Source organism: Rissa tridactyla, chromosome 5 (assembly GCF_028500815.1).
Source record: "Rissa tridactyla isolate bRisTri1 chromosome 5, bRisTri1.patW.cur.20221130, whole genome shotgun sequence".
Taxonomy (NCBI): domain Eukaryota; kingdom Metazoa; phylum Chordata; class Aves; order Charadriiformes; family Laridae; genus Rissa; species Rissa tridactyla.
The window spans coordinates 49368553-49395755 of NC_071470.1; the positions used below are offsets into that span (position 1 = coordinate 49368553).

A 27203-nucleotide genomic window follows, 5' to 3' on the forward strand; every position below is an offset into this window, starting at 1 on the left:
AGGCAGTAAAACTGGTCTCACTGGTTTATAAGGGACACTCCAGAGGTCAGAGCTGCACTATAAAATCCTGGTTGGCACCCTCCATAACATGGCAAGAGCCGAGCCAGCTTCCTTGCAGAGCTATTCAGACAGACTTCTACCCCAGGAGAGCCCAAAGCACCCTGGTCAGCAAGCTAAGCCTTGCTGCAGAGAGACAGTGGCTTGAGATGCCCTATAGTGTGGTTAAGGGATGGTACAGGATGCACCCTGAAGCAGGGGATCAGATTCAGGTGGCTCAGAGTGTGTTGGGGCTGGAGACTTCCCAAAAAACTTCACAAAGCTTTTTGCTCTGGCCTGTAAGTTCCCTGGAGCTTAGAGATCTGGGAAGAACAAACCAACCTCCCGTCCCCAGCCCCGACACAAACCACAACGGCACCAGACAGGCTGCACAAAAGTTCCTTTATGAAAGTGCAGTGTTGGGGTGAGATGATCCCTTCCTCAGTGGGGCTGGCAGCTCCTGTGGAGATCACAGATGGGTGCATCAGTGATGAGCCTGAGCCAGCCCCCCTGGGCCCACCCCACACCTTGGCGCAGGAGCTCCATCCACAGGCAGAGCGGGAAAGCCCCTGTATCACCCAGACCCCAGGCCCCCCCAGCAGGAGGGCTGAGCTTGCCTCAAGAAAGGGCACCATGCCAGTGCTGGGCCTGGGGAGGGACCTGGATATCAGGGGTCCTTGGGGCACCTCAGGGTGGCAGGGAGGTCCCTACCAGGGTCTGCTCCAGATGCTGCTCACCTCCTTCCCATCGTAAGCTTCGTTCACAAAGGTGTCACACTTGGGGGGAAGCTCTTCCTCCTCTTCATCTTCTTCCTCAGGGTCGCTTTCACGGTGGTACAAGGTCAGCACCCGGGTGGAGGCAGTGCTTGAGGTCCTGGGGAGGGAAAAAAAAGAAAAAAAAAGTACACTGAGGATGGTATGGCCATTTCCTAGAGGTGGGGCAGATCCCAAGATCCTGCCACAACCCCTAGTTATAGCCTGCCGGGATGATCAGAGCTTTCCACATAGTTCAGGAGTGCCCCAGGATACCACACTGTCCCTGAGCAGGGAGACCCTGTCCCTCTCCATCCCCAGGTGTACCTGGCTCAGCCCAGCCCCGGAACTCACCTCCTCCGCCTGTCCCGTCTCCGCATGTAGGCCAGGGCCCCCACAGCTGCAGCAGCGAGCAGCAGGAGCACAGCCACCCCCAGGGCGATAGGGCCTGCAAGGGGCTGCACCTCTGCCTCCTCGCAGTAGTCACCACGATAGCCCAGGGCGCAGTGGCATGTTACTCGCCCAGCCTCGATGGCACATTCCCCACGCAGGTTACATGTCTCACTGCTACATGGCATAGCCCCCAGCACCTCCTCGGTGCTGGGGGGTACCAGGAAGGGCTCTCCATGCTCCTGGGGGCCAGGGGCTGCAGGCAGGCTAGGGCCAGGCTGCAGAGGCTTGGGTGCAGCTGTGGGTAAGGCTGGTTTCTGTTCTTTCACATGGGATGTTCCTGATGGTGCCACCATGGGGACATGTGTCCCCACCTCCACAGAGGGGCCTGGAGGGATGGGCATAGATCAGCAAAGACCCAGGTGAGATCCTCCTTCCCAAACTGGGGGAGGCTGGGCAGGTCCCCCTGTGCCCAGCCAGGACCCCTGCACACCCTGGCTGTGGGACGGCACTCACAGTCAGACTCATCGGAGCCGTCAAGGCAGTCCGGGCGCCCATCACAGACCTGCTCTCCAGAGATGCAGCTCTGTAGGTCAGGGCAAGCCTGCAGCGGGGCTGGGCAGGGCAGTGCCACTGTGCATGCCACCCCACGCACCAGGTGGTAGCCAGGAGAGCAGCGGCACAGCCGCCCTGCAGGGTTGGGCAGGCAGAGCTGGGCACAGCCCCCATTGCTCTTTGCACAGCCGTTGGTGCCTGCAAAAACAGCGCAGGTTAGCACGGCCACCATGAGGACAGCTGAACCCACCAGACGCTCTGGGCTGGGTCAGCCCCAGACCCACCTTCCTGTGAGAACTGGCTGTAAATCCTCATGGCTACCAACTCCTGCTCGATTGGGAACCACCAGCTCTCGGCCCGCTCCAGCCGGCTGTGCCAGATCTTGCTAGAGCCTGGAGACACATAGGGTCACCTCCTCCCACAAGGGTGTCCAGGATGGGAAGTGGGGTCCCCCAGCCTACCCTTCACCCTGGGGAGGGGCAGCCTGCACCCCACGGGGACTGGCAGAGATCCCTGTGTCCTGGTGCAGTAGGAGGAGCTGGACAACACATAGCAAATGGACTCACCGTTGGTTGAGGTTGTGCTCCAGAGCAGAAAGCCTTCTCCGATGGCGAAGAGCGAGAGGCCATGCAGCCCTTCCCGCACCACATGGAAGTGGGATCCATCCAGCTCAACACTGCTGATGGTGCCTCTCTCTGCAGGGCACAGATGCAGGGACATCAGATTGTGGGGGGTGGGAGGGTGCGCAGAGGGCTCCGGGCTGCCTCGCGGGGCCGTGCCCTCAGACCAAGCACCCACACCTCTTGGTCCCCAGCAGCACCCCGACCCAGCCCACACTCACCGCGGTCTGCCCAGTACAGCCGGGTGCCAGCACCCCCGAAAGCGAGGCCAGTGGGAGCCCGGGCTCTCCTCCAGACCGCCCTGCGGCCGGTGCCGTCCATGGCTGCACACTCCACCGCGGCGCTGGGCCCGCGGCTGCCAGCCGCCGTGACAAAGCACATGGTGGAGGCGCGAGGGCACAGCGCCAGCCAGGCAGCGCCCTGCAGCCCCTTGCTGAGCAGTGCCAGGGCCCACCGCCCCCCGGCAGCTGCCACGCGGATGCTGGGCGGCTGCCCCCCGATCCAGTACAGGTTCCCGCTCAGCCAGTCCAGGGCCAGGGATGTCACAGTGCCCTCCACAGCCACTGCCTGCTTCCAGGACAGCCGCCCCCAGTCCTTCAGGCGCAGCAGCCCAATGGAGTCGCCCCCCACCTCCGCAAAGTACAGGCTCTTGTCTTTCACTGCGTAGTCGATGGCTGTCAGGCGGCCCACCTTGGCCAACGGCAGGGACCGGTGTCGGGGAAGGCCTTGGGATCCAGCCGTTATGGGCAGATCCTTCAGGTAGACCTGGAGGAAGGAGGCAGCACTAGGATGGGACCCTGCTCCCCTGACAGCAGCGAGGACAGCAGCCCCCAGGGCTGGCTCCAGAGGATGGTACCTGCATCACGGCTGCCGGTGACACCAGAAGGGCAAAGGCTGAATCTCGGAGGGGCAGACAGGTGGTCTCATCAGCAGCCAACGTCAGCCCGGCGGGGCACCGGCACTGCCCGGCCTGCCTGGCACTCAGCAGGCACAGGTGGGAGCAGCCACGCGCCACGCAGGGGCTGGGGGCCACAGGGCGCAGAGCTGGGTGCATCACCTGTGGGAAGGGCAGGCTCAGCCTCAGCCCCACCAGCAGTGGAGCTGAGTATGACTGACAACACACCATGCTCCCGAGGCCTGGACATGGCCCAGCTGGGGGCAGGATGGTGAGGCAGAGATGCTCCAAGAGGACCAGAGACCCTTGACCACCAGGACTGCTGCACAAGGATGACTGCGATGGGGGTACAGCTCCCAGTGGCTCCACACTCGGAGGATGGCAGGACCATGCAGGGTAGGAGCCCCAGCAGAGATGGTGCAACAGGGTTTGGGATTTCCCCCAGGTAGATACCTGAAGGCCATGGGGCTGCCCGTGTCGCTTGAGCAGCACAGTCCTGTTCTTTCCACTGGTCTTGTCCACCTGCTGCACGGACCATGCCTTCCTCTCTGACCAGTAGAGCTGCCCCTCGCACACAGCTGCCGCGAAGGGGCTCTGGACCCAGCCCAGCTGCAGGACCTGTCAGAAAGGCCATAAGCGCCCACCCCAGCCCCCGTCAAGGCCCTGTCACCAGAACCCCACCACATACCTTCACACTGGTGCCATCCAGATGTGCAGAACCAGCGATGCCCAGCTTCTCATCCAGCCAGAAGATCCTCCAGGTGGGGAGGTCAAGGGCCAGTGCTGTGGGCCAGCCCAGCCCCTGGGCCAGCAGCACGTGCCGCCGACCCCCATCCATGGTGGCTTCCATCAGCCGTGGGTGGCTCCCGACTTCTGACCAATACAGCAACCTGGCGGGAAGAGAGGTGCTGGCCCATGGACCTGCCACAGCATCGTCCCAGTACCAGGGCAGCCCAGAGGAGCTGTGTGGAGCATCCCATCTCATCAGGGACACACTCAGAGCTCCACCCAGGGCAAGGGCAGCTGCCCGGGCTCCTTATTCCCCAGCTGCACAACCCCAACAGCACCCAGTTGGCACCATCCCAACTCTTCCCCAGCCTGTTGCCTGCCTCTGTGGAGGAAAATAGGGCAGTGCACGGATGGCAAGGTAGTCCCCGTGTCCTCTTGTCCCAGCCTTACCCTGCCAGAGGCCGGAGCACCAAGGAGTGGGGCTGGTCCAGGTCCCCATCCATCACTACAGTGTACTCTGGTATTCCTCGCCAGGCAGCCCCCAGGTGAGTGGCCAGCACCTGCCCTGCTGCCCCATCTGTCCAGTACAGATTCCTCCCGAGCCAGTCCACTGCTATACAGTCTGATCTCACACCTGCAACGTGCCCAAGAGTCAGCACCCCTAGGGTGATACCTGCATGACCCTCTGGCACAATGCTCCCAGCGCAGGTGCCTTCCATCCCCGGAGCTCTGGCTCCTCCCAACCCTGCTCCCACCAGCACCTCTCCATGCAAGGGAACACAGCCTGGCACCCCCACTATAACCGGGAGATTGCACAGCCAGAGAGGCAAGCCCTGCTAACCCCACACTGTCACAGCCCACCTTTCACCAGTGTGCCTTTCTTGGTCGAGTTGAGGTTCTGCCAGCGGATGCTCTCTGTGGCCAGGTCCATCCAAAAGACTTTCCCCTCCACCAGGTCATAGTCGAGTGAGAAGACAACACGGTCTTTGTCAGCAGCAAGCAGCACCTCCTCACGCCCACTCCGCAGGCCATAAGACAACACCTCTGACTGCACAGCCACCAGCAACATGGGCTCTGGTCCTGGAGCAACAGAGAGACACCCAGACCTTGCTCAGTGCTGGTGGCCCCACAGCCTCAGCACACACAGGCAGGGAACACGGCACTTACAGACATTGGAGCTTGCTGAGTCTCGGCCCTACCGCATAGCATGTTCCCCAGCTAGTGCAGAGGGATTTTCCAACCAGCCACAGGCTGGCAAGCAGCAGCTTACAGCTGAGTGGGGCCTGGGATACCACGTAGCAGAGGGGACAGGGCCATTTGCGGGACTACAGGGTTCCCAGTGGGTAGCAGGCACAGGGGGACAGGTACCCACCAACTCCTGGTGTACCCTAGAGTGCCAGGGACCCTCAGGTCTCCTTGGCCATCCCAGGGCTTACCAGTGAGTTTGCAGACATGACCATCAGGCTCCAGCAGGTAGCCAGGGAGACAACCACAGCTGTAGGACCCCGGGGCATTGAGGCACGTCTGGGTGCAGGCTTCCTCACGCTGTTCCATGCACTCATTTATGTCCACGCAGGACAGACCGTCCTCAGCCAGCCGATAGCCCGGGTCACACCAGCACCGCTGTGGGGAAAGGGGCCATCAGGGTCCCCCCTAGGGGACACAGGAGGCTCCCTCCTGCAGCTGGACCAGGGCAGCATGGCAGGGGAAGCCCTTGGACCAGGGGTCCTGGCACTCACAGGGCCCTGGGGCGAGGGGTAGCAGAGATGAGCACAGGACCGGTGGCAGGGCACAGAGCAGTTCCCCCCTTCATCTGAGCCATCTGTGCAGTCCCGTCGGCCATCACACACCAGGGATGCATTCAGGCAGGCCCCCAGCCCACATGGGTACTCGTGACTCTGGCAGGGAGCAGGTGGGCCTACAGGGACACATGGGGAAGGCTGCCCTGAGCCTCACCCACCAGCTCCTTTTGCTCAGCTGGAGCAGAATCAGCTGCTCCTCCAGGGTGCCTGGGGCTCAGTGCAGCCATATCCAGTGCTGTGCCTGTAGCCTGGCTTCAGGCTATCCTAATCCCAAGGCCACCAGCCCTACAGGGACAACAGCTCCGCAGCGTGCCTGGAGCCACCACAGATGGTGGAAGAGGCAACGAGCACACAGGGCCTTTCACCTCGGCACAGACACGTCCCTACCTCCCTCTGTGCTGGGCACCCACCAACCACCCCTGGGTGAGGGCATAAAAGCAGGGTGTTGCTCACAGCCAGCCTCGTCGCTGCCATCCGTGCAGTCACTCTCTCCGTCGCAGCGCCAGACATCAGGGATGCACTCACGGCCATGGGAGCAGCTCCACTGCCGGTCCCCACACAGCCTTTCCTCCCAGGGACAGCCCTGCAAGAGCTGAGGGTGAAGAGGGCCACCAGCCCTCCCGGGAGCGAGTGAGGACATGCCGTGCCCCCATCACCCCACCCACCTGCTCGTCTGTGCCATCCCCGCAGTCGGCGGTGCCGTCGCAGCGCCAGGCCTCCGGCACACACTCCCCGCTGCGGGGACATGTCACCTCGCCTGTGCGGCAGAGCAGCGGCCGGGGCACAGCACAGCCCTCCTCATCCGAGCCATCCCGGCAGTCGCGGTCGCCATCACAGCGCAGGGCCAGGGCCACGCACTGCCCGCTCCGGCAGGAGAACTCGGCTGGGCTGCACTCCTTTGGCACTGCAGGCAGGGCCAGGGCTGAGCTGGGGCACTGTCCCCATCCCCGTCCCCATCCTACGGCACTGAGCAGGGTACAGCCCCTCCAGCCACTTGGCAGGTTGCCCCAGGCTCCTGGACCCACAGGAAACCTGGTGCACCCACCTGTGTGGCAGGCAACCCCCAGAAGCCCCCGTCCCACCCAGCCCCAGGGTCTCACCACAGCCCTGCTCATCGGTGTGGTCCAGGCAGTCGGCATGGCCGTCGCACAGCCAGCTCTTGGGGACGCAGCGGGTGGCAGCATCGCAGCGCAGGGCGCACTCCTGTGTGGGGCTCCAGCAGCCTGTCTCATCCGAGGCATCGGGGCACTGCGGCACCCCATCACAGCGCTCCCCAGCACTGATGCACGTGGCTCCGCTCACACAGTGGAAGGCACCTGGGGAGACACAATGGGGCCTTGCTAAGCCTGCAGTAGGCAGCCAGGGTGCCCAGACCCTCTGCTGGACCCCCAGAGACCTAGAATAGCCCCCCACTACAGCGACAGGTCTTGGTCCCTCCTAGTCACTGCATCCCAGTGTATCTAGGTCCCAAGTAAGGTGACTGAGGCAGCCTCAGCTCAGCGACGTCTAGGTCACCACGAGCACCAGGGCCAGTCCCGTCCCCTTCTGACAGGGCCTCCAGCCCCGTGCCAAGCTCAAAAGAGCCCAGCATGCCACATCACCAGCACCAGAGCCCAGGACACATTCAGACCTTCTGAGGGCTCCATCCTACCAACCCCACCAGGAAGCAGACAGAAGTCCTAGTACAGGGTGACCCAGCTGCACAGGGGACAGAAGAATGGCTCCTACCTGGGGTGTCACAGAGCTGGGCACACCCATCTTCATCAGAGCCATCTGCACAGTCCTTCTCCCCATCACACATGTACTCCTGGGCCACGCACTCAGTGCCATCACGGCAGGGCACATGTGTGCGAGGACAGGACAGATGGAGGACTGGGGTCAGATGGTGTGCAGTGCTAGATGGGAGGGGTGGGGTGGGTGGCACTACCCGTGCAGGACGGGTTGTTCGCTGGGTGGTAGTCGTTGGCTGTGTGGCAGTGGTCTTGGTTGGCAAGGACTGAGTGGTGGTGATGGTCATGTTGGTGGTGGTGGTTGGCTGCACAGTGGTGGTTTTGGTTGGTGTGGTCCGGGCAGTGGTTGGCACAGGGATGGTCTTGGTTGATGTGGACTGGCTGGTGGTGGTTGGTGTTGTGGTAGCCTTGCTGGTTGGTGCAGGAGTAGTGGTGAGCACAGTGGTGGTCTTCCTTCGCGTAGGTCTTGTGGTGGAGGTGGTGGGCCTAGCAGCAGTGGTGCTCGTGGTTGTCCTCATAGTGGTGGTCATTGGTGGAGGGAGTGGGAGGGCAGACCCCTTGCTTGGTGACACTGGAGAGGCATAGGAACGTGAGCCTGAATTTGGGTCTGCGCCCTCCCCATGCTCCAGGCACCTCCAAGAGCACCCCACATGGCCACCAGCAGCCAGGGACCCTGCCCCAGCTCAGAGCAGCAAGGGCCACCCAGTCCCATCAGGTACAGCCCCAGCACCAGGCACAGAGCCACAGCCACTCTTACCAGCCTGTGGCTCTGAGCCCACGAAGGCCACCACTCCCTGCACGCCTGCTGCCGGCATGGAGAGCACAAGAAGCAGCGTCCTCCGGTCCCACAGCAGCAGATGCGTCCCGTTTGCTGACACCAGGTATGGCTCGAAGGCGGCTGCAAGGCCGTGGGACCAGCTGGGTGCCAGGGTGACTGCTTGCCTCTTGGTCAGACTCAGTGCCCGCAGGCCTGTGAGGCAGAGGGATGGTAGTGCCTGATGGCCCGCAGGCACCCCTCATGGCCCACTCCATGCCCCCACAACCCACAGTTATGGCAGGGACCTCATGGATGAGGCCATGGGCCCACCCATGGGACAGAGTCTGCCCCATGAGCACCCCACTGCCCGGGCAGGGACCTGCTGCATGTAGGGGCGGTCACTCCTGCCCATAGAGACCACCCCTGCTCCCTGCTCCAGATACCACCAGAGCTCACCCAGGGCTGAGCTCCAGAGCAGGCTGAAGGCTCTGCTATCCATGGCCGCAGGAAGGTCTCCAGGCCACGTCTCGTTCCAGGCGTCCCAGGGGGCACCCCCCGCCAGGCTCAGCTGCTGCAGGGGCTGCCCGCGGGCCAGCCAGTACAGAGTGCCACGCTGCCAGTCCAAGAAGAGGTGCTGGATGATGCTGCGAGCACGGTGCAGGATGCGCGTGGACATGTCAGACGCCCGGATCACCCCGATGTCCCTCCGGTTACATGCGAGCCAGTACAGGTCGCCCGAGCGGATGTCCACACGGGCAGAGCAGACTTGGCAAGCAATAGGAAGGCAAGCAGTTACGAGGCTGTCCCATTATCCTGCTTCTCCACCTGGGTCCCCCTGACCCTAAAACCAGGGCACAGCTGCCCAGTGCCTCGGCACGGCCCCATTGTGGGCACCATGGGGCTGCTGTGCTCTGCACCCAGGAGAATCTCAGGGAGCACCCGGAAGGGGACCATGCCCTCCATCACCCCATAGGGTTTCACCTGGCAGCCCAGTCGCAATGGCCTCTCTCCTGCCAGGGTGCCCCACGACACGCAGCAGTGTCCCACGATCATCTGTCCCGTAGAGCATGGACCTCTGCCAATCCACATCTTGCAGGTGGAGGGGATCCTGCCACTCCTGCACCCGTTTGCTGTGTGCTCCGGGACCCACCTGCACCAGGGAGATGGCCTTCTCCGATGCATACACAATGGAGAGCTCTGTGGAGTACAAGGGCAGTGTGTGAGCATGGCTCCAGGGGCACTGGATGGGGTCACCATCATGAACCGAGGCAGAAACATGACAGCACTGGTGTGTGCCAGGAACCTCATCCCACCGAAGCCACAGCTCCTTATGCCCCCTCTGACTCCCACAGGGATCCATCCCGCCCCAGACAGCCAAGCCCACCTTGCAGACCCTGCTCACCTGCGCACTTCCCTGAGGGCAGGAGGAAGAGGCCCTCTGGACACGCACACTTGTAGCCCCGAGGGTGCACAGGGGACAGGAGGCAAAGGTGACTACACAGGCCTGGAGCACATGCAGCAGTGTCCCCTGGGAGCAAGGGGACATTAAGAGCTCAGGCAGCCATGACCCCCCCCAATGCTTCTCCCCTTTCCGCAAGAACCACCAGCTGTCCTGGGGCTGGATAAGGGCCGACTACCCCAGGCAGGGTAGCAGTGTCACATGGGGTAGGAGGGCTCAGCTCTACCCAAAGCCATGGGACTTGGCAGCTTTCCTACGGGTTCATACAACCTCTCTGTGACAAACCCACAACCCCGCACCGCAGGGCCAGGATAGCCATCACGTTGTCCCATAAAGTACATCAATCGGGCAGGAGCCGGTGGGCTCCAGGACCCAAGGACAGCCCCTGCTGGCACCCAGGGAAGTGATGGGGATGCTGCCAGCCCTGCACCAGCGCGGGCACCTGGCAGGGTACTCACGGGGAGGCTGCTGCAGTGCGTGCAGCACGGTGAAAGCTGAGATGGGGGCACGGAGCAGCACCGCGTGCTCCTGGGGAGAGGCCTGGGTGGCTGACACCAGCTCTGTGCCATCAGTCCAGAAGAACCGGCTCTCGAAGACAGCCAGGCCCAGTGGCTCTGTGTGGCTCCGCAGGACAGCAGGAAAGGAGTGGCGCCCACTGCCATCCACCCGCAGCGTCTCAATGGACTGGGGACAAGGCAAGGCATGGTGACCACATGGCACCCCCACACCCTGGCACTGTCCCGCAGCCACAGGCCTCACAGTGGTGCCTTCCCCCTCCCAGCCCAGGGATGTGTGCCAGACCCGGGCACTTCTCCCTACTCCGTCCCATGCCTTGGCTGTAGCCACAGGGGAACTCTCCCCACTCCCACCTCATTGCGTCCCAGCATCTGGGGAGGGGGGAGGGCAGAGCCCTGCTGCCCCACATCTCTACCTCCTTGTACTCGCTGATCCAGTAGAGCCTGCCAGCCACATGGTCCAGGCTCAGCCCCACAGGCTCCTCCATGGACACCACTGTGAGCTCCCGCCGGTTTGAGCCATCCATGCCGGCTGCAGCAATGACTGTCCGGCCCCTCTGCCCACGGTTGACCCAGTACAGGGACCTGGGGGCAGGGACTAAGCATACACTTCATGGCATAACACCAGTGCTCCCACAGCAGGCACAACACGGTCAGCACTGGTATCACTCACCCAGGAGCCCGGGGCCAACCCTGGGCTCACTCCTCACCTTGCAGCTGGATGCACTGTGAGCTGCTCTGGTGCCACGTCCTTCCCCAGCACTGTCACATAGCCCCGGCCATTGCCCAGCCCTGCGCAGATGGCTGTAGGGTGGCTGCTGGCCCAGTACAGCTGCCCTGTGAACCAGTCCACGGAGATGCTGTTCACCTCCCCGGCATCTACAGAGACAGAGCGGTTTAAGGCACACCACCTCTGCTCCAGGCTGGGAGGCAAAACCCAGGTTTTGCCCCTTCCTCTACAGCAAAGGCAGGGCTGGGGTGGCAGGCCAGCTCTCGGCACCCATCTCAGCTCTGCTACAGCACCCAGCACCCTTGCTCCCCCACCTGCATAGAGGGGCCGTGTGCCCTTCCCTGGGAGGCGAGCACGGAGCTCGCCCTCCTCTGTCAGCCAGTAGTAGGTTTCCCGGAGCAGGTCATACACCAGGGCACGGGGTTCAGTCTCGGTGGAGAGCAGGGGTCGGTAGGCTTGGGTCCGCACATCCAGAAGAGCCAGGTCCTCCCCCACTGCCACCAGGATCTGCGTTGCGTTGTCTGCCAGAGCAAGGGGGATGCTACCCAGTGAGCAGGGACCCGGCTAGCTGGTGGCACTGCCCAGCCCCTCCGACAGCCTGGGCTCCCCGGCTCACCCTACCTGCCACTTCGCAGGCAGTGCCGTGCCGCAGGGTGTAGCCCTGGAGGCAGGCGCAGCTGAAAGCACCCGGTGTGTTGCTGCACATCTGGCTGCAGGGGCTGTACTCCAGGGAGCACTCGTCCACATCTGTAGGGATAGGCACTGCCAGGAGCCCGCTGCACGGCTGGCGAGCTGCCCCCAGACAGGACCACCACTGTTCCCCAGGGACCATAGGCAGGCTCCCTAGAAACCAGGACCTGGGCCCCAGCATGCACCAGCTGCTGCTGGGACATGACCCAGACACAGCCTTTGTGGGGCCAGGCAGGAGTAGGGCTAAGGCAGGTGTTCCCACACAGCCCTGGCTCCCGGCAGACTCAGTTCTTGGTGGCTGAGGACTCACATGCCTGAAGTGTGTGTGCCCTGACCTCTCCTTACCAGCACAGCTCTGCCCATCCGCCTGCAGAACCCAGCCGGCCCCACAGGAGCACTGCACGCCCCAGTGTGTGTCAGCGCACGTCTCTGCGCAGCCCCCGTTGCGTACAAAGCAGCTCCGGCCTGCGGGGGCACATTGGAGGGGTGACATGACATGGGATGGCTCTGTGGCTCACCCCAGCCCCAGCCACAGGGACAGTGGCCAGCAGCCACATGCAACTCACCACATGTGCTGGGCTCGTCAGTGCCATCCAGGCAGTCGTCCTCTTCATTGCACATCAGGGACTCCAAGATACACTTCCCCTCATCACACCGCACCATGCCAGGCGGGCAGGGGGCTACGGCACACACAACACATGTCAGGAGGGCAAACCCATACCAGGTGGGCACCAGGGCTACCGTGGGTCCCAGGCTCGTGGGGAGGCCCCGCAAAGCATCAACAGATTCCTGGGATGTTTGCCACCACCCCAAGGGGAGCTGGAGCTTAGGAAGGCAAAGTACACCCCCTACTTTACCCATGGCCTGGACAGGTCTCACCCCATCGCAGAACATTCAGGGTGCCCACTTACCGCAGACATCTTCATCCGAGGAATCGCCACAGTCATCAATCCCGTTGCACTTCCACTCGGCCATGATGCACACCCTGTTCCTACACTGCCACTGCCCGGGCAGACAGGGCTGCTGGGGACACCCCTCCTCATCCCAGCCATCCTCACAGTCCTGGTGCCGATCACACAGCTCCCAGTGCGGGATGCAGTGGTGGGTGCCAGGACACTGCACCTTCTTTGCCCCACACACTGAGGGAACAGAGCAGCACTTGAACCTGGCCCCATGCCCCCAGCCACCCCCACTCAGCCCACCCAGCAGACACTACATACCACAGTCCTGCTCATCAGAGCCATCCAGGCAGTCAGCAGCACCGTCACAACGCCAGCTGCTAGAAACACACCGGCCATCGTCACACTGCCAAACATGGGGGTCCCCACCACAGGCAACATCTGCAGGAACACCACACAATCACTGGGACCTACTGCTCTCGCACAACCACGAGGGTCCCCTCCGTCCTGGCAAGGGGCAGGTGCTGGCTGGGTGCCAAGGGGAGGACCCACAGCAGCACCCAGCAGGGCTCTCTGGCAGGTGGGGGGCTGCCTTGCTCAGCATAGGATCCAGAATCTGTCCCCATGCCCCAGACATCCCCCAGGAGCTCTGGGGCACACAGGTCCCTGCAGGGTGCCACACAGGAGCCACTGGAAGAGCCAGCAAGGTGTCTCTGGCCTGCCCTGCCACACCACACCCCAGAGCACCAGGGCCCCTCAATGCCCTCATAGCACAGCCCCCCAGGCCACCCCGCGACTGCAAATGGGTGCCAGCTCCCCCCCAGCTCACCACACTGCTCATCCGTCCCATCAGGACACTGCTGCTCGCCATCGCAGAGCCAGGGAACAGGGATGCAGACAGTGCCGCAGACAGCCTGGCGTGAGGCTGCACACGTAGGGCCGGCGGGTGCTGCAGGAGAGAGGGACCCCAGCCCATGGTCAGCCCAGGAGACCACCATCACAGAGCCCCCTGCATGATCCCAGCGTGGGTCCCAGCACAGCCCTGCGGTGTGGGGGACTGGCCCCAGCCAGGCCACCCTAGGACCTCCTGCGGAGCCGGAGGGAGAACCGCAGCCCCTTTTTTTCCCCCCAGGGAAGGCAAGGACCCCCACCCAACGGCCCTTGGCAACAGGACAGAGCTCCCCAGGGTGCAGGGACCCCCACGTTGTCAGAGTGGGAAGGATGCCACAGGAGTCAGGGACCCCCACATCAGTGGTGGGGAAGACAGGGACACCCCAGGGGGCAAGGACCCTCCCATAGCCCATCGCGGGGGGAACAGCAAGCAGCCCTGCGGCGGCGGCCGCCCACCGCAGCCCCTCGGGATGGAGCAGGGACCTCCCTGGCCGCCCCCCCACCCCGGTCCCGGCTCACGGGCGCGGTGGGTCCCGGCGGCGGTCCCGGTCAGCGGCAGGAGGATGCTGAGGACGGCGAGGAGCAGGCGGAGCGGCGCCGGGGGGCGGCCCATGGCGGCGGGGAGGGGCGGCTCCGGGGGGCCCGGCCGGCGGGAGAGAGCGCGGTACCGCTGCCGCCGCCGCTGCCTTTATGCCCGGGCGCGGGCGGCCATTGGGCACCGCGGGCACCGCCCGCCGCCGGCGGAGACCCCGGCCCGCCCCGCCGCCGCGGGGGCTGCGCCGGGCCGCCCTGGGGAGCCCCCAGCCAGGGCCTGGGGAGGGGCGTCCTCGGTCCGCGGTGCCAGGTCGGGCCCCCTCGGGGCTCACCCCCCCTACACCCCCAAAAGCTGGGCGGCGCGAAGGGTCCCCGGACCCCCCCCCCGGCCGCCCCGTTAATCGTCCGCCTTATCGGGCGGGGGTTGTTGTGAGAGCCGGCCGTGTGAACCGGGGCCCGCAGCACCTGCGCCGGGCGTGGGAAGGCAGCGGCAGCCTTGAACGCGGGGGCTCCCTCCGAAAACACCGGCCCCGGGGCGGCGCGCTGGCCCCCGCCCGGCCGCCGCCGGTCCTCGACCTTGAGGGCTGGGAAGGAACCGCTAGAGCACAACAAGGAGAGCAAAAGCAGCGGATGAGGGAGGAAACCAGCCCAGCAACAGGATAAGGCACCCGCTACCGCCTGGGAAAGGAGCCCCCTCCCGCCAGGCAAAGCGGAGGGGCATCGCCCAAGCCGAGGAGATGGCCACGGGGAGCTGGCAGCCCCGTCACTACGTGCCCAGGGGAAGCTGCCAGTGTGCTGCTCCTCCATGGCCTTTGGCTTGCCACCCGGCTGTGTGGTGGCATGAGTGTCTGACCCCCCCCAAGACCAGTCTGTGCTTCAAACACATCCGTTGCCCCTGGATGCTGTGCATTTATCCTCTCTAGCCACCCTGTGAAACTTCCCCACAGGGGCAGTTACCGCTGTGGGTACACACTTGCTGGCACCACTGTCTGTCTGTCTGTTCAGACATATACAAAGGGCCTTTGCTTAGGAAGGGAAAGCTCTGAGGTGATCTCCTGCATGCTGTGGAAGAGACTGGGTACCAGCTACGGGGCCAACACAGGAAGGGCTCTGGCACAGCCGAGTCAGTTGGGAGCTCAGGGCAGAGGTACCATCAGGTAGATGGAGAGACCAGGGTGTTGCACAGCTCTGGGTGAGGTGTCCCAGAGCACTGGCACAAGGGAGATGCCCCAGGCCCATGACATGGCCAGAGAGACCAGGATGTGGTGCCTCGTGAGCACTAGGTACCCCCCTCTGCCAACACCATCACAGCACAGCCCTAATACACACCCCTACCAGTGCTGCAGCCCAGCAGGCAGATTTACCCAGCTGTCTTCTCCCAGGGGCAGCATCCCAGCACAATTGGTTTCCCCAGGCAACCCCCAGGGAACAGGGGTGTGCAGGTCCCCTGGGGGATAAGCATCCCTGGGGCAGGGGCACCAGGCAAGGGGGTCCTAGTGGTGAGGGAAGGGAGTGGAAAGGACAGATGGACACACAGCGGAGCATTATTCAGGCACCCCCAGGCCATGCAGAAAGCCCCCACGCCCTCATCACCCTTGCAGACCATCACTGAGAGCTGTGGTAGGTCCCTGGGGATCTGCCTCGTCTCCAGAGGCTGCCCCAGCTCTGCCACCCCCAGCATACTCTTTTCTCCCCAGGATGTCCAGCACTGCCTCCACCCAGGCACTGAGCCTGGGTCACTGCGAGAGCCAACCCAAAGAAGGGGACAGATAGGGTCCCCCCAAGACCAATACCTCTGTGATGGGAAGGAAGAGGACAGCACTTTGGGCAGGCCTCCTGCCTCCCTGGGGTGCCCAGCATGTATGGTCCTTTTCCTGCTTTCCATATCCTTTCCTCAGCCTGGCAAGGGGCCACGGCAGCCTGCCCAGGCGGATGTACAAGTCTCTAGTAGTTCTCTGGGCTGGGGGCTGCAATGTGCAGCATCCCTGGGAGACTAATGGGCTCTCCTTACCCACCTGTCCTTGCATTCAATTTAATTCCAGCATGGCCTTTGCCTTCCCCTGATATCAGGCTCCCCCCATGTTGTAACCTCACCACCGAAGCAGTAATTCCTCGTAGCAGCTGGCTGGGAAGGGCAGGTGGTAGCAGAAGGACTGTGGAAAAGGGTTCAGAAGTTAGTGGATACAGCAGAAATTTCTGGTGCACCTGAGAATTAGCTTGGGCAGCTGGGGCGGAGAGGACACCTTGTGTGGCCAGCCTCTTAAAATGTGTGAGTTTGGTTTTTTTAAAAAGCATGATTTTAAGTCAAATTGTTTTAAATATATGTGTATAGATAAAAGAACATACAGGCATATGTATGCACAGACAGTGGCCCACTGCACACAATTATATTCCTGTGCACATTCAGTGGCTTGTGCTCTATGAGGTACTGGGATTTTTTTCCCCAGCTTCTGAAGATATTTGTTGCATATTTTCAGGTTTTCCTTTACAATTCAATCAGTTTGGAAGTCTCCTTTTCTCACTGGCATTTACATTCTCCCTTCTCTGCCTCCAAAAGCTGAGGGGGGGGGGGCAGGGCTTGAAGATAGCAGAAAGCTCCCACAGAAGCAATAAGAGGGAGCAAATCTGCACTCACTTGATCAGCAGCATGCAAAATGCTATACAGAAGTCCAGCACTATGTCCCAATAAGTGCCAAATAACTTTTTCACCTTTAACTATTCTTAGTACAGCAAACAAATTTTTTAAAATATCCAAAGGCAGTTTCACATTAAATACTGTGATCAATTTTATAATGTTCATATAAAATTATGTGTATCCTTTCTGCTATATGATTGATCAGATTCCCTTCTCATTATTGGTGTAAGAAGTTTGAAACTATTCCTGTTCCTTTCCAGTTCCAGTTTTCCTTTAAGCACTCTTTTCCTAAAGGTGAGGAATGTCATGCTTGTAAATAAAAAGAAAAAAAAAAAAAGAAAAAAGAAAATTCAGGGCGATACCCTGCTTCATATGAGTTATTAAGCTACTGCAACCTTGTTCCCATAAAGAAAGTACACTTCTACTTGACTCTGTGCTGTATCTGTGCTCAAAATTAAACTGCCTGCAATCTGTTATCCAAAATTTATTCCAGCAGAAAAAATGGATTTCATGAAACACCCATTTCTTCCTAGGAAAACATCCCATTCAATGTTTAAGTCACTAAAAATAACATTTCAGAGCATTCAAAACTATTTTAATAGAGGTGTTTTGGTTTTTTTTAATTTTGGTTTCAAAAACTGAAGCTTTTTCCAGGTAACAAAAATCCCTTTTTCAATCCTGAACAAACAGGCTGAATACTTTGTGCCGGAGAACTACAACTCCTACTTCAGCATCTGACCCACAGCAACCCAAAGCATTGTCCATGCTGACTGCAACGCTCCCGCGAGACTTGTGGGGTGGTGCCCCAGTGCTGGAGGACTCCCTGACATCCCAGGTAACCCCAATAACTCCGGTCTGGGACAGCCTTGCAAAATGGGTTACAGATGCTTTGCCAGAGGGACAGGAAATGACTGGAGACATTGTCCTTCATTTGTCATTCTTCTACCTTACTCCTTTAGCAGCATTGCCTTTCTTTTGCTGTAACATTCCTCCAAACTATACCCTTGTGACCAGCACACTGCCCAGCACCAGCCCCAAAGCAAACAGCAGCAGCAGTGGTGGCATCTGCCTTGGTGGGTATTTTAATGAGCAACAAAGTGCTCTCACAAGCGGTACCTCCAGCCTCCCAGAGCCTCAGCATAGGCAGGAGGAACACCAACACTGAGACATGTGGGCAAATCCTCCCACAGGCCAAACAGCCCTGGAAAAATAAGTTTACAAATCTAAGGCACTGCTTGGGAGAACTAGGAAATATTAGCACCTGCTGTGACAGAGCCTGGCAAGAAACTGAAAGTAACATCATCCTTCACCATAGTAATCTTTCCATTAATTAACAGGGTTGATTTGGAAAGGAACAACATTCAGGCCATCTGGAGGACTAATTTTATGAATGCACTAAGGAAACAATTTCTTGGTCTCAGAAGTAATAGCAAAAGCTACGCTCCTCTCATCACCCTAGAAGTGGCTGGAAACTCGATGCGTTTGCCCTCATGCCATTTGCTTCGGAATAGAACAGGAGAAAACAATCTTTTTAAGCAGCAAGTGAATTAACGGGATAAGGAAATTGAGCCGGTTTCAACCTCTTTCACTGATTCTAGAAAATAAACACAGAAGGTACTGTTTGGTGCCCAAAAGGGTACAAAAAAGTTTGCTTATTTTCTAAAAACTCTAGGCTCGTGTTTGCATCTCCACCACATCCTTGTCATCCTGCTCTTCCCTAGCCCGCTGAGAGTTATCCGTGAGAGCTGGGGAAGATGGAGAAGGAAATCAGGACCTCCACTCACAGATGCCACAACCCCCTTACCATCTCCCACCAGGGCTTCACCCATCAGGATCTGCCTGTGATGTCTCTCCACGCAGCCACTGGGGAGCAGCAGAAGGCTGCAGGAAGGCCCTGCCTTGTCGTCCTGCTCTTCCCAGGCTCCGAGTTATCTGTGAGACCTGGGGAGAACGCAGAAGGAAATCAGGACCTCCACTTTCAGATGCCACAGCCTACGCCCAGCCTTACAGCCACCCCTGTCGCACATCCCACCTTCCAGCCCCATGGGCTGCCACCAAACCCTGCTTAAAGCTTCCCTGCACCCCTGCTGAGGAGGCAGGACAAGGTGGTACAGACTCTGCTAGGAGGCCAAGCACAGGTTTAGCCCAGGACAGGATGATGTGGGCAAAGTCTCCTGGCCCTGGTAGCTCTGACCTGGCTCTGGGGCTCTGATCCTTCCACCTTGGGAACAGAAAGGAAAATCACTGTCAGCCCACACCAACAGGGCAGGAGCATCTCCCCAGGGTCGTAGGCAAGCCGGTCTCTCTGGGGGATAGCCGTGCTAGTAGGACATTAGGGGCCTCCCACTTGGTGACACACACGCTCATGTGTGTGTATATATGCACACACATATATAGACAGATAGATATATGGATTCACACACACCTATATGGACGTTGAAGGATAGTTTCCAGTTCTTTGATGCCCTGCTCCACTGAGGTGTCTCCTGACAGGCAGGTCCACGAGGTCAGTTTATCCTGGACACGATATTTAAAGCAATGTGAAATGCTGCTGTCCTCCCTTGCTGCAGGTTATGGCTGAGAGCGTGGGAAGATGGGCAACCCTGCCATGAGCAGCTGAGCGTCCCTTGCAGGGATTAAGCAGCACAGCGGCTGGATAAAGGGCAGCACTGACTGCTGCTTACAATGATTGTGGATTGAATTCATCACTATGGATGTCTTGTCGGCTCTCATGGGCAGTGGTGGACCCATCACTGTCTCTTCTGGCTTCATCTCTGTGTCCCACCTTGCTTTCTGGCACAGTTCCTCTGCTCTTCACAGCGGCCATGCTATTGCACACACTTCTTGTTCACCTGCTTTCAGCCAAGCTGCCACCTCACACCAACATGTGTCTACCCTTCGTGTCCAGGACCTGGTAGGCCAAATTTGTACCAGGAAACTTGGAGGCTCCTTACCCCAAAATAACCAGCTGTCCACACCTTCCTCTTCCCCATACAGAAGTAAAACTCTTCACAAAAAAATAAATTGCAGAGGTCTTCCTTCTGTTCTCTTTTTCCATCCTCTACTTAATAGCTCTAGGTTCCTCCTTGCTCATGCTCAGTCTTTGGTTCTGCATTCAACACCCCTGGCAAAGTTGCATTCTCACTGTGTCCCTTGGCTGACCTCATTATCTAACAGAGTAAAAACCCAAATCATGAGAAAAGGTCCTTCTCTTCCAGAAGCAATGAACCCAACATTGCTCCAGCATCACAGATACCCATTAGCATCACATCGCTGTTTTTAGCTGCTTAATACAGCATACCAAGAAGAAGAAATGTCTTTATCATCTCTTCTCTAGATGCACGTAACTTCACAAGAAAACATCTCATTCACCGTTGCTTGGAAAACTAGCCTGGCTTTAATATGCCCCCAGAACAGCTCCTACCCACCCAGCTTTGACCAGATTTATTTTTTAAGAAGAATTTGGCTTTCTGATTTCCAAGAGTCTGCAGATTTTTCTTCCTTCTCTATGTACTGAAGGCTGCGTCTGCACTTGGCCACTGCTGCTAGGCTCAGCTAAAGCAGGGACCGGCTCATACACATGATAGCTTCTCATCTAGCCCACCCATGTGTGTTCCGTCCATGAACACCTGGGTACACTCAGTCCTCACTGCCAGCAGCACAGTTGGTATCCTGGGCTCCCGGACCAGGATGTCCTCCTTGACTCATGATATCGCCCTGGAGTCACTGATGCCTGCCCTGATGTCTGCTCTCAGTGTTTGCAGTAAAACCTCACTTTGATTGCTCCAGACCTGGGGTGACGGTGCAGCCCACTGCAATGTGAGGCACATGGTGAAGACACTCATGCAGGAAGCAACAGCAAACCTCATCTTCTGCCAATGCTTCCAAGGTCACTTCTTTAATGGCTCCAAGCAGCGCCGAGAGCTGCAGGGAGACAAAGGAGGCTATAAAACAGGCCAATCTGCCCTCCTCTCAGACTATCACAGCAGATCTTATTTATTGCCAGTGAGCAATAAAGCATTATAACCCTGGGACAGCCTGTGCTCCACACATAACCTCCCTTTCTTGTTCCCCAAGGAACTTTCAACAAAATTAAGGGGGAAAAAAAGCCACAAAGAAAAAGAAATTATCTTTAAGGAGGAGAGAGAAGACTGGGAAAATGTGTAGTTCTCCCGGAAACCTCACCCAGGTTCCAGTGATCAGCATTTCTTGAGCCAGACAAAGTGTCTCCATCTAATAGCCCTTGATGGCTTAGTTCTTCAAGGTATCCCTTTTTGAACTCTTGCAAGCCTCAATATCCCACAGCAGGGACTTCCTCCTCTCAGCTCTGCGCTGTGGGAAGAAACCAGCTCCGCTTGCTTCCTTGTAACAGGACACCCAAGAACTTCACCTGGTGAAAGACAGTTCCTCTTTGTCTCTTCACAGCTGTACCTCATCTGTCCTCCCAAGGCTGAATAACCCTAGCTTGTTCCTGTTAAGAAACAATTCCAGACCTTTAAAAATCCTTGGTGCTCTCCTCTCTCCCTGGGGAAACCATAGCTGTGCAGAGCATCTGAGACATGGGCACACCCTGGCTGCAGAAACACTGCTGCAAATGGCATTTCCATTTTGTTCCCTTCCTAACTATTCCTAAGGTCTGCCTTAGACATGGTAGGAGTTAATCCATTCCTTGGTGTCCTGTGAGCTGTAGCTAGCAGCCAGGTGCCTGTGAAACAAGACGTTCCTGCTGCTGGCACAACCTGCACAGCTTCCTTTTGACGGTGTGCTCTCCTGGGACGCGGTGTGGCCAACCCTCACTCTTCAGCCAGAAGGGGGGGCTTCTCACCTTGCACCATCGGCTCGGATTTGAGCACAAACCCAGTGCAAATCTCAGACGTAGGCTTTCATGTGCAGGCATCCTCACAGGGCACTCCTTGCATCTCTGCCTCTACCACACAGTGAGTTGCCACGTATTTCCGGGATAATCCTTCCCCTCCAAAAGCTCTTCAGAGGCAGCCAAGAGCATGCTGTGCTAACCGACTGAGTTACCTCAACCTGGCCCACACAAAGAGATGACAAGACCAGGTTAGCGCTGATCATGAAAGCTCTCCCATCACCTCGCAGGATGTTGCTCTTCAGCATCAGCACCTGCACTTCCTGGAGCAGATGGCACGGTGCACTCCAGGGGAGAGAATGGCAAATGCGGAGACCCAGACTGCTTTAAACTAGGTGTATGCGTGATTTTGTTCATCGCAGCCCATTCATGTCTTCCTTCTTGATTGTCAGCACTGGAAACAATATTATCTGTGTGGGAAATGTGCCTTGCTGCCTGCTTCTCATACTGCAAGAGCATAGAGGACACCTTTTGGTGTGGGGTTCCAGGAATGGTGTGATAACATCAGGCTATCCGCAGATCACCTTGAGGATACTGGCCTAGGAGACCCAACAGTTGCGATCATACTGTCTGGAGTTGGTACGAATCTTGTCACTTCTCAAACACGTGTTTTGCTTGGGGACTTTTGTCACCTTCCCCTCTCCTGATAGGTTTCCAGACCATCTAATTGAGAGAGAAAAGCAGCAGGATGGGGTCAGCCCCTTGCAGTCTGGCATTGTGATGCAGCCGCTGCTGCCAAAGTCAATTACCAGCAGCTGTTTCTCTTACCTAGCAGATACCAGGAAGGTGGGCATTTGGAGCGTCAGCCCAGGCAACTACAGCTGTTTGCTATTGCAGGGCCCACATTTTGCAATGGGCTTTGGTATGCGCCGTATTTAGTCTTTCCTGTTGAGTGTCTGTTTGCCTTGAGTCTGGAACAGGCAGAGAGATCCCAATACTCAAGCAGAGGAGAAGAGCACTCCAGGAAGATTCAATGGGAGCAAGAGATGTAGGCAGAGTTGGTATTCCTCCTTGGAATAACACTGCCTAAATCCTACTGATTGCAAAAGTCTCATCCAGGATGAGCATTTTGGCTTTATTTCATGATTCACGGCAGCTCTGCTGTCTGCCAGATCAAACCGCACCGCACACTGCTTTGCACTGACTGGGCTTTTAGCCCCTCACAAAACAGTGCTGTTGCCACACTGCCCAAAAGCAGGCAGCCAGGGAGCTGGGGCTGCGCCCAGAGCATCTTGCTTAATCCCACAAATACCAGTCCCCACAAAAATAGAAACAATTGCCTTCTCACAGAGCAGCTCGCTGTATCAAGTTTCTAGCGCTCACAGCAACCAAGATAAATTAGTATTATCTTTGTGTCTGGTAGATTAAATGGTTTCTTTCCTGTAATGTTAAATAAACGAGGGAATATTTTTTTTTGTCTTTTGGGGATGCAGGGAGTTTGGGGTATCGTCTTACCTTTATGACAGACTGTGCCCACTTAATTTTTTTGCATTGATGACATGGAAAGTGTGCTTGAAGCCAAAAATGGAGCGTGTTTGCCATACATAGCAAGTGTGTTGGCAGAGGGAGGCTGGTTCAGTTAATCAAGCAGCCCGCATTATTTAAAACAATCCTAAACCTGCAGCGGGCCCTGCAGTTAGCACATCATCTCTGGAGCTCAGCATCTGGGACGATGCTGCTGTGGCAAACTTGCTGGGATGAGACTGGAAAAAAAGCGGAGGATAGAGCCCTGTAGCCATGGCTCTGACACTGCCTCGATTTTCTTATAAGAAGTATTTAAATGGGCTTGCCAAGACTGCTTCGGAGGCTAGTCTCCCATCTCAGGGCAGGGTTTCCATTTCCAAGACGTATTCTTTCTTTCATTTTAGTGCCAGAATTTTAATCAACTTCAAATGAATAAACGCGAAAGATTTGCCTACACGCTCACCACCGCTCGCTGTAACTTCAGCTTGTCTCAGGTGCCTTTTGGTAAGATGCCCCACCAGCCTTCCCTGGAAAACCTGAGGGAAGATTTTTAAATCTCCTGTAATTTGGCCTGTCTGTTCAAGTGGAATGGCCAGAAGCTAGCAAGGTCCTGATTTTTAAGGTGTGCAAGGCCTTTCTCAGAGACTGGTAGTCTCCCAGGAGGTGCCCAAGTGCATGGGGAAGTGCTGATGTCCACCCTCCGGAGCACAGCCGCCTCCCGGGAAGCGGGCGGTCTCTGCATTTTCCCATCACAGCAATGTGGGAGTGCCGGGGCTGAGCATTTTGTCACCCCTTGGAGGGACCGTGCCACTAAGTTCCAGGACACAAATCGCTGTACTCATTTTCTTCTTTTAGGGTGGCACCCTCTTTCATTCCTCCCAGCTCACTCTGGTTTAACACCATTTCCTACAAACAGGGGTTGTTTGATACCAGCCACTTAGTCTGTGTGGCCCTTTCTCAAAACCTTTGAAACCCACAGGTCAACAGCAAGCCATAGGTCAACATTAGGCCCAAGCATAAAGGTCTCCAATACATCCTGTTCCAGGAAAATCAAGCTCAGTAGAGGCAAAAGACCTCCTAGCATGACCTCCCTTCAGTCCCTGCAGCGCCATCAGCCAAAGACAGGGAGCCATAAGGCAATGTGGGGTGCTGGGTCTGCTCTCCATGAGACCATTTGCTTTTCTCCCGCCTTGAGCACCCTTGGGATACACTCTTACCACCACGAAGGAAGAGCTTTGCAGGGAACGGTAGGCTTGTGACCTTCAGCGCACATCTTTCCTGCAGTGAGCCGATACTGCCAATCTCTTCGGAAAGCCCTGGGGCTGGCTGTGGTAGCATGTCTATTGCAAACTAGAGCTCTGGGCAGCCACAGATTGCAGCATCTAGCACAAATGCATGGCCTGGCTACTTTCTTCCTGGGAAACAAAGGCATGCGAACCTTGGGACCATGACTGTTGGGCTCTTGCTTCTTAGAAGTGCACCTGTGCTGATCCAACCAAACGTGTTTCCCGTGGCATTGTGGCTTTTTGGGAAGTACCAAGGGGCTGATGACACTGGCATGAGCAGACAGCGCTGCCTGAGCTGGCTGGGAGGGAGATGGAGAGGGTGCACGGGATGCTGTCATGCAGAAGATCCTGTGTGTGATTGGCATTGTATCCAATGGTTGTGGGGAGAAGCTGTCCTGAACAGACTGTGTGGTGTGGAGATACAGGGGTAAAGACAGGGCAGCCCAAAATCTTCAGCGTGGGTGAGCCGTCCACCTATCTAATGTATGCCAGGATGCAGATTGCCTTATTCATGAAGAAAACGCACATATTTAACCTGGCATCCACTATTGCAGCCCCCATCTCAAATTAAGGCTGTCTCAGGCCCTTTGGGGAGGTGATAAAGGCTATAGGAGATTAAAGGTAACTGGGACAAGCTTAAGGGCTGTGAAACTTCCTCCCCCATTAGCCACACACGCATATAACCTGCCAGGCTGTTTGGTTTTCCAGAGATAACCCTGGGGTTACACCGTCGGGAGCGCAGACTGTCTGAGCCTGCCAGTGCCTCCCAGCCTCGCTGAGAGCCCCAAGCCCCGGCAGCCTCCAGGGCAGCACACAGCACAGCACGAGGACCAGCGGGCATGGTAAATAACTGTGGCTTAATTAAACAGCCCCAGCCTGGCAGCAAAAGGTAAAACAGCAGGAGCGAGACTTTGGCAGCTCTTGGCCTTGCAGGACTACCACGAAACCAGCCACCAGATGTTTCCCCAAATGCCCTACCTATCTCTGGAGGAAGAGGAGAAGCAAGATGCTCAGTCTAGGGTTTAGCCCCTCTGTGGGTGGCTGGTGTTGCGTAGTCCCTGTTGAGCCATGCCAGCCTGGCAGGGCACAAGTACTCTGATGTGGACTCGCTGCGCTGTCCTGAGGCTACCTGAGAGGCCACTGAGCACCTGCCAAGCCCCCACCGCATTCCAGCCAGGGAAGGCTTCTTCACAGAAAGGAACCCCCAGCCACCTGGAAGGGACATGGGAGTCTGGAGGCTCCTCTCTTCAGCTGCAGCCCAAGGCCTGGCAGGGGAGTTGTGTTGACTTTGTGCTCCAGGGCTGCAGAGGCATGTGTACCGAGCTCACCGCCCTGCGCAGCAGCTCTTCTCAGAATAAATCTAGGACTTCAGCCCTGAAGCTGGCAGCACTCACAGCACGCCACCTCTGTGTGATGGGTGGCCAGCACGGACCCCACAGCTGCCCTCCTGCCTCCCCATGCAGAAGCAGGGGTTGCTCCGAGCCAGGCAGGGAAAGGCCCCACCAAGTCCTGTAATGTGCCACCTACAACAGGGGAGCTCCAAGACCCTGCCTCAGATCCTGTGTTTCACCATCACGGTCCTGCCATCAGGCAAAGCAGAGGGACTATTCCCATCAGCTCAGCATTGGGCAGGGTTAACGCCATTCAGTCTGAAATTCCTGGGTGCTCCACTTCTGGCTTTTGGAGCCTACTCTCCGGCCATGCTCAGTTTCCTACCCTTCTGTGGAGATAGTAAAGTTTTCTACTGCTAGGTTCAGCCCTTGTTTCACTTTGCTCTTGAAGGCCACTGCAGGGTACAGAGACATAGAATGGAAACAGCAGGCCAGGAGCAGAAAGAAGAAGGCTGGGTAACTGTCTGCAGCTGGTTTCCCAATAAGTCTGCGTGAATTCTGGGAGAGGATTGCTACCAGAGGATTTTCAGCATGTTTACATTGCATCTGCACTGGATATGAAACAGGCACTTCAACTCAATAGACTCTTTGCCAGCCTTTCAACCACCCCTGCAGAGCTGGGACTCCCATGTTGCTCTTGCATTTGCAAGAAGGGAAATGGGGGTTTCCGCTGCCTTCCCCCAGGCCCACCCAGAGGAGAAGTCTGGCTTAGACTAAACTCTGTGCCAACAGGCACCCCAAGGAGAGGGCTGTGCAGAGGCACTTGCATAAGACACAGCTGCCTGTGCCTAAGGCAGATCAGCAGTGACCTCCCAGGGAGGGCGGATATGGAGAGGGAAATCTCGAAGTCCCAGAGGGATGACAGGGAGGCCACAGTGCTTCTTGCTGGAGGCATCTTCTGGAAGGTATCTGCTCATCACGTTTGTTTGAAGCCTGGAGTTAAGACTGAACTAATCAGATGTTAACCTGTGCACCCCAAAGAGCATCTGCCACCAACACAGGGGGCTTTGCAACAATATCCACAGGGAACATATCTCTGTTGGCTACAACTGCTCGATGTGAGCACCTGCTTGCTTCTTCCTCCAAACTGAATCCAGGCTAAGACTAAAAGCCACTAAACAACTTGAAAAATGTGGAGGGAGCTTAAATACCCTTTTTCATGAGACAAAAGGGAGAGCAAGGTTGGGACATGGTTTACTTAGAGGTTAAAAAATAGCCTCCAAAAAGCCATAGTCACATGACCACACAGCAGCTGGCTGCCACTGGCACTGAGCTTATCTAGCACGCTCCTCCTGGGTGCGAGCCCATGCTTGTCTCTTGCAGTCTCTAGCTTACCCCAGAAAGCAGCATGCTTTATCTCATGCTGGGGCCCATAGATCAAGATATCTCAGATAACCCAGTAAAAGAGCTCAGGAAAGCTCAGGGCCCTTTTTTGGATCACCTTCGGTCACTGCGGGATGTGGTCGCTGAAATAGAAATTGGGTCACAACCTCTGGTAAGAGCAAAACTCATCTGGCATAGGAAAGGCAAACCATGAGAGAGTCTCCAGTCACTGCTCCAGTTTTTGGAG

General features: G+C 57.7%; 1 protein-coding gene across 1 annotated transcript; it reads right to left on the reverse strand.

Moving 5' to 3' along the window:
* Positions 1-423: 423 nt before the first annotated feature.
* On the reverse strand, positions 424-14063 carry LOC128910200 (low-density lipoprotein receptor-related protein 2-like). Its single transcript, XM_054203154.1, has 33 exons — positions 13970-14063; positions 13389-13508; positions 12881-13000; positions 12572-12799; positions 12227-12340; positions 12006-12125; positions 11592-11717; positions 11285-11491; positions 10951-11119; positions 10657-10825; positions 10184-10409; positions 9669-9794; positions 9248-9463; positions 8723-9031; positions 8267-8479; positions 7508-8080; positions 6880-7095; positions 6445-6683; positions 6233-6362; positions 5717-5895; positions 5414-5600; positions 4839-5057; positions 4428-4611; positions 3937-4138; positions 3702-3866; positions 3210-3410; positions 2575-3118; positions 2300-2428; positions 2018-2125; positions 1695-1931; positions 1143-1566; positions 774-909; positions 424-496 (listed from the first exon to the last, which is right to left on the reverse strand). The coding sequence occupies exons 1-33, from the start codon at positions 14061-14063 to the stop codon at positions 440-442; spliced, it is 6687 nt and encodes a 2228-aa protein (XP_054059129.1). The 3' UTR covers positions 424-439.
* Between the last annotated feature and the right edge of the window lie 13140 nt (positions 14064-27203).

Bases quoted from the DNA above. Each gene is read 5' to 3' on its own strand.
- LOC128910200 (XM_054203154.1), bottom strand. From the start codon at position 14,063: ATGGGCCGCCCCCCGGCGCCGCTCCGCCTGCTCCTCGCCGTCCTCAGC. The intron at 5,601-5,716 runs GTGAGTGCCAGG...CTTTCCCCACAG, and splicing joins ACCCCTCGCCCCAGGGCCCT to CGGTGCTGGTGTGACCCGGG. The intron at 3,411-3,701 runs GTATCTACCTGG...CCCTTCCCACAG, and splicing joins GGCAGCCCCATGGCCTTCAG to GTGATGCACCCAGCTCTGCG.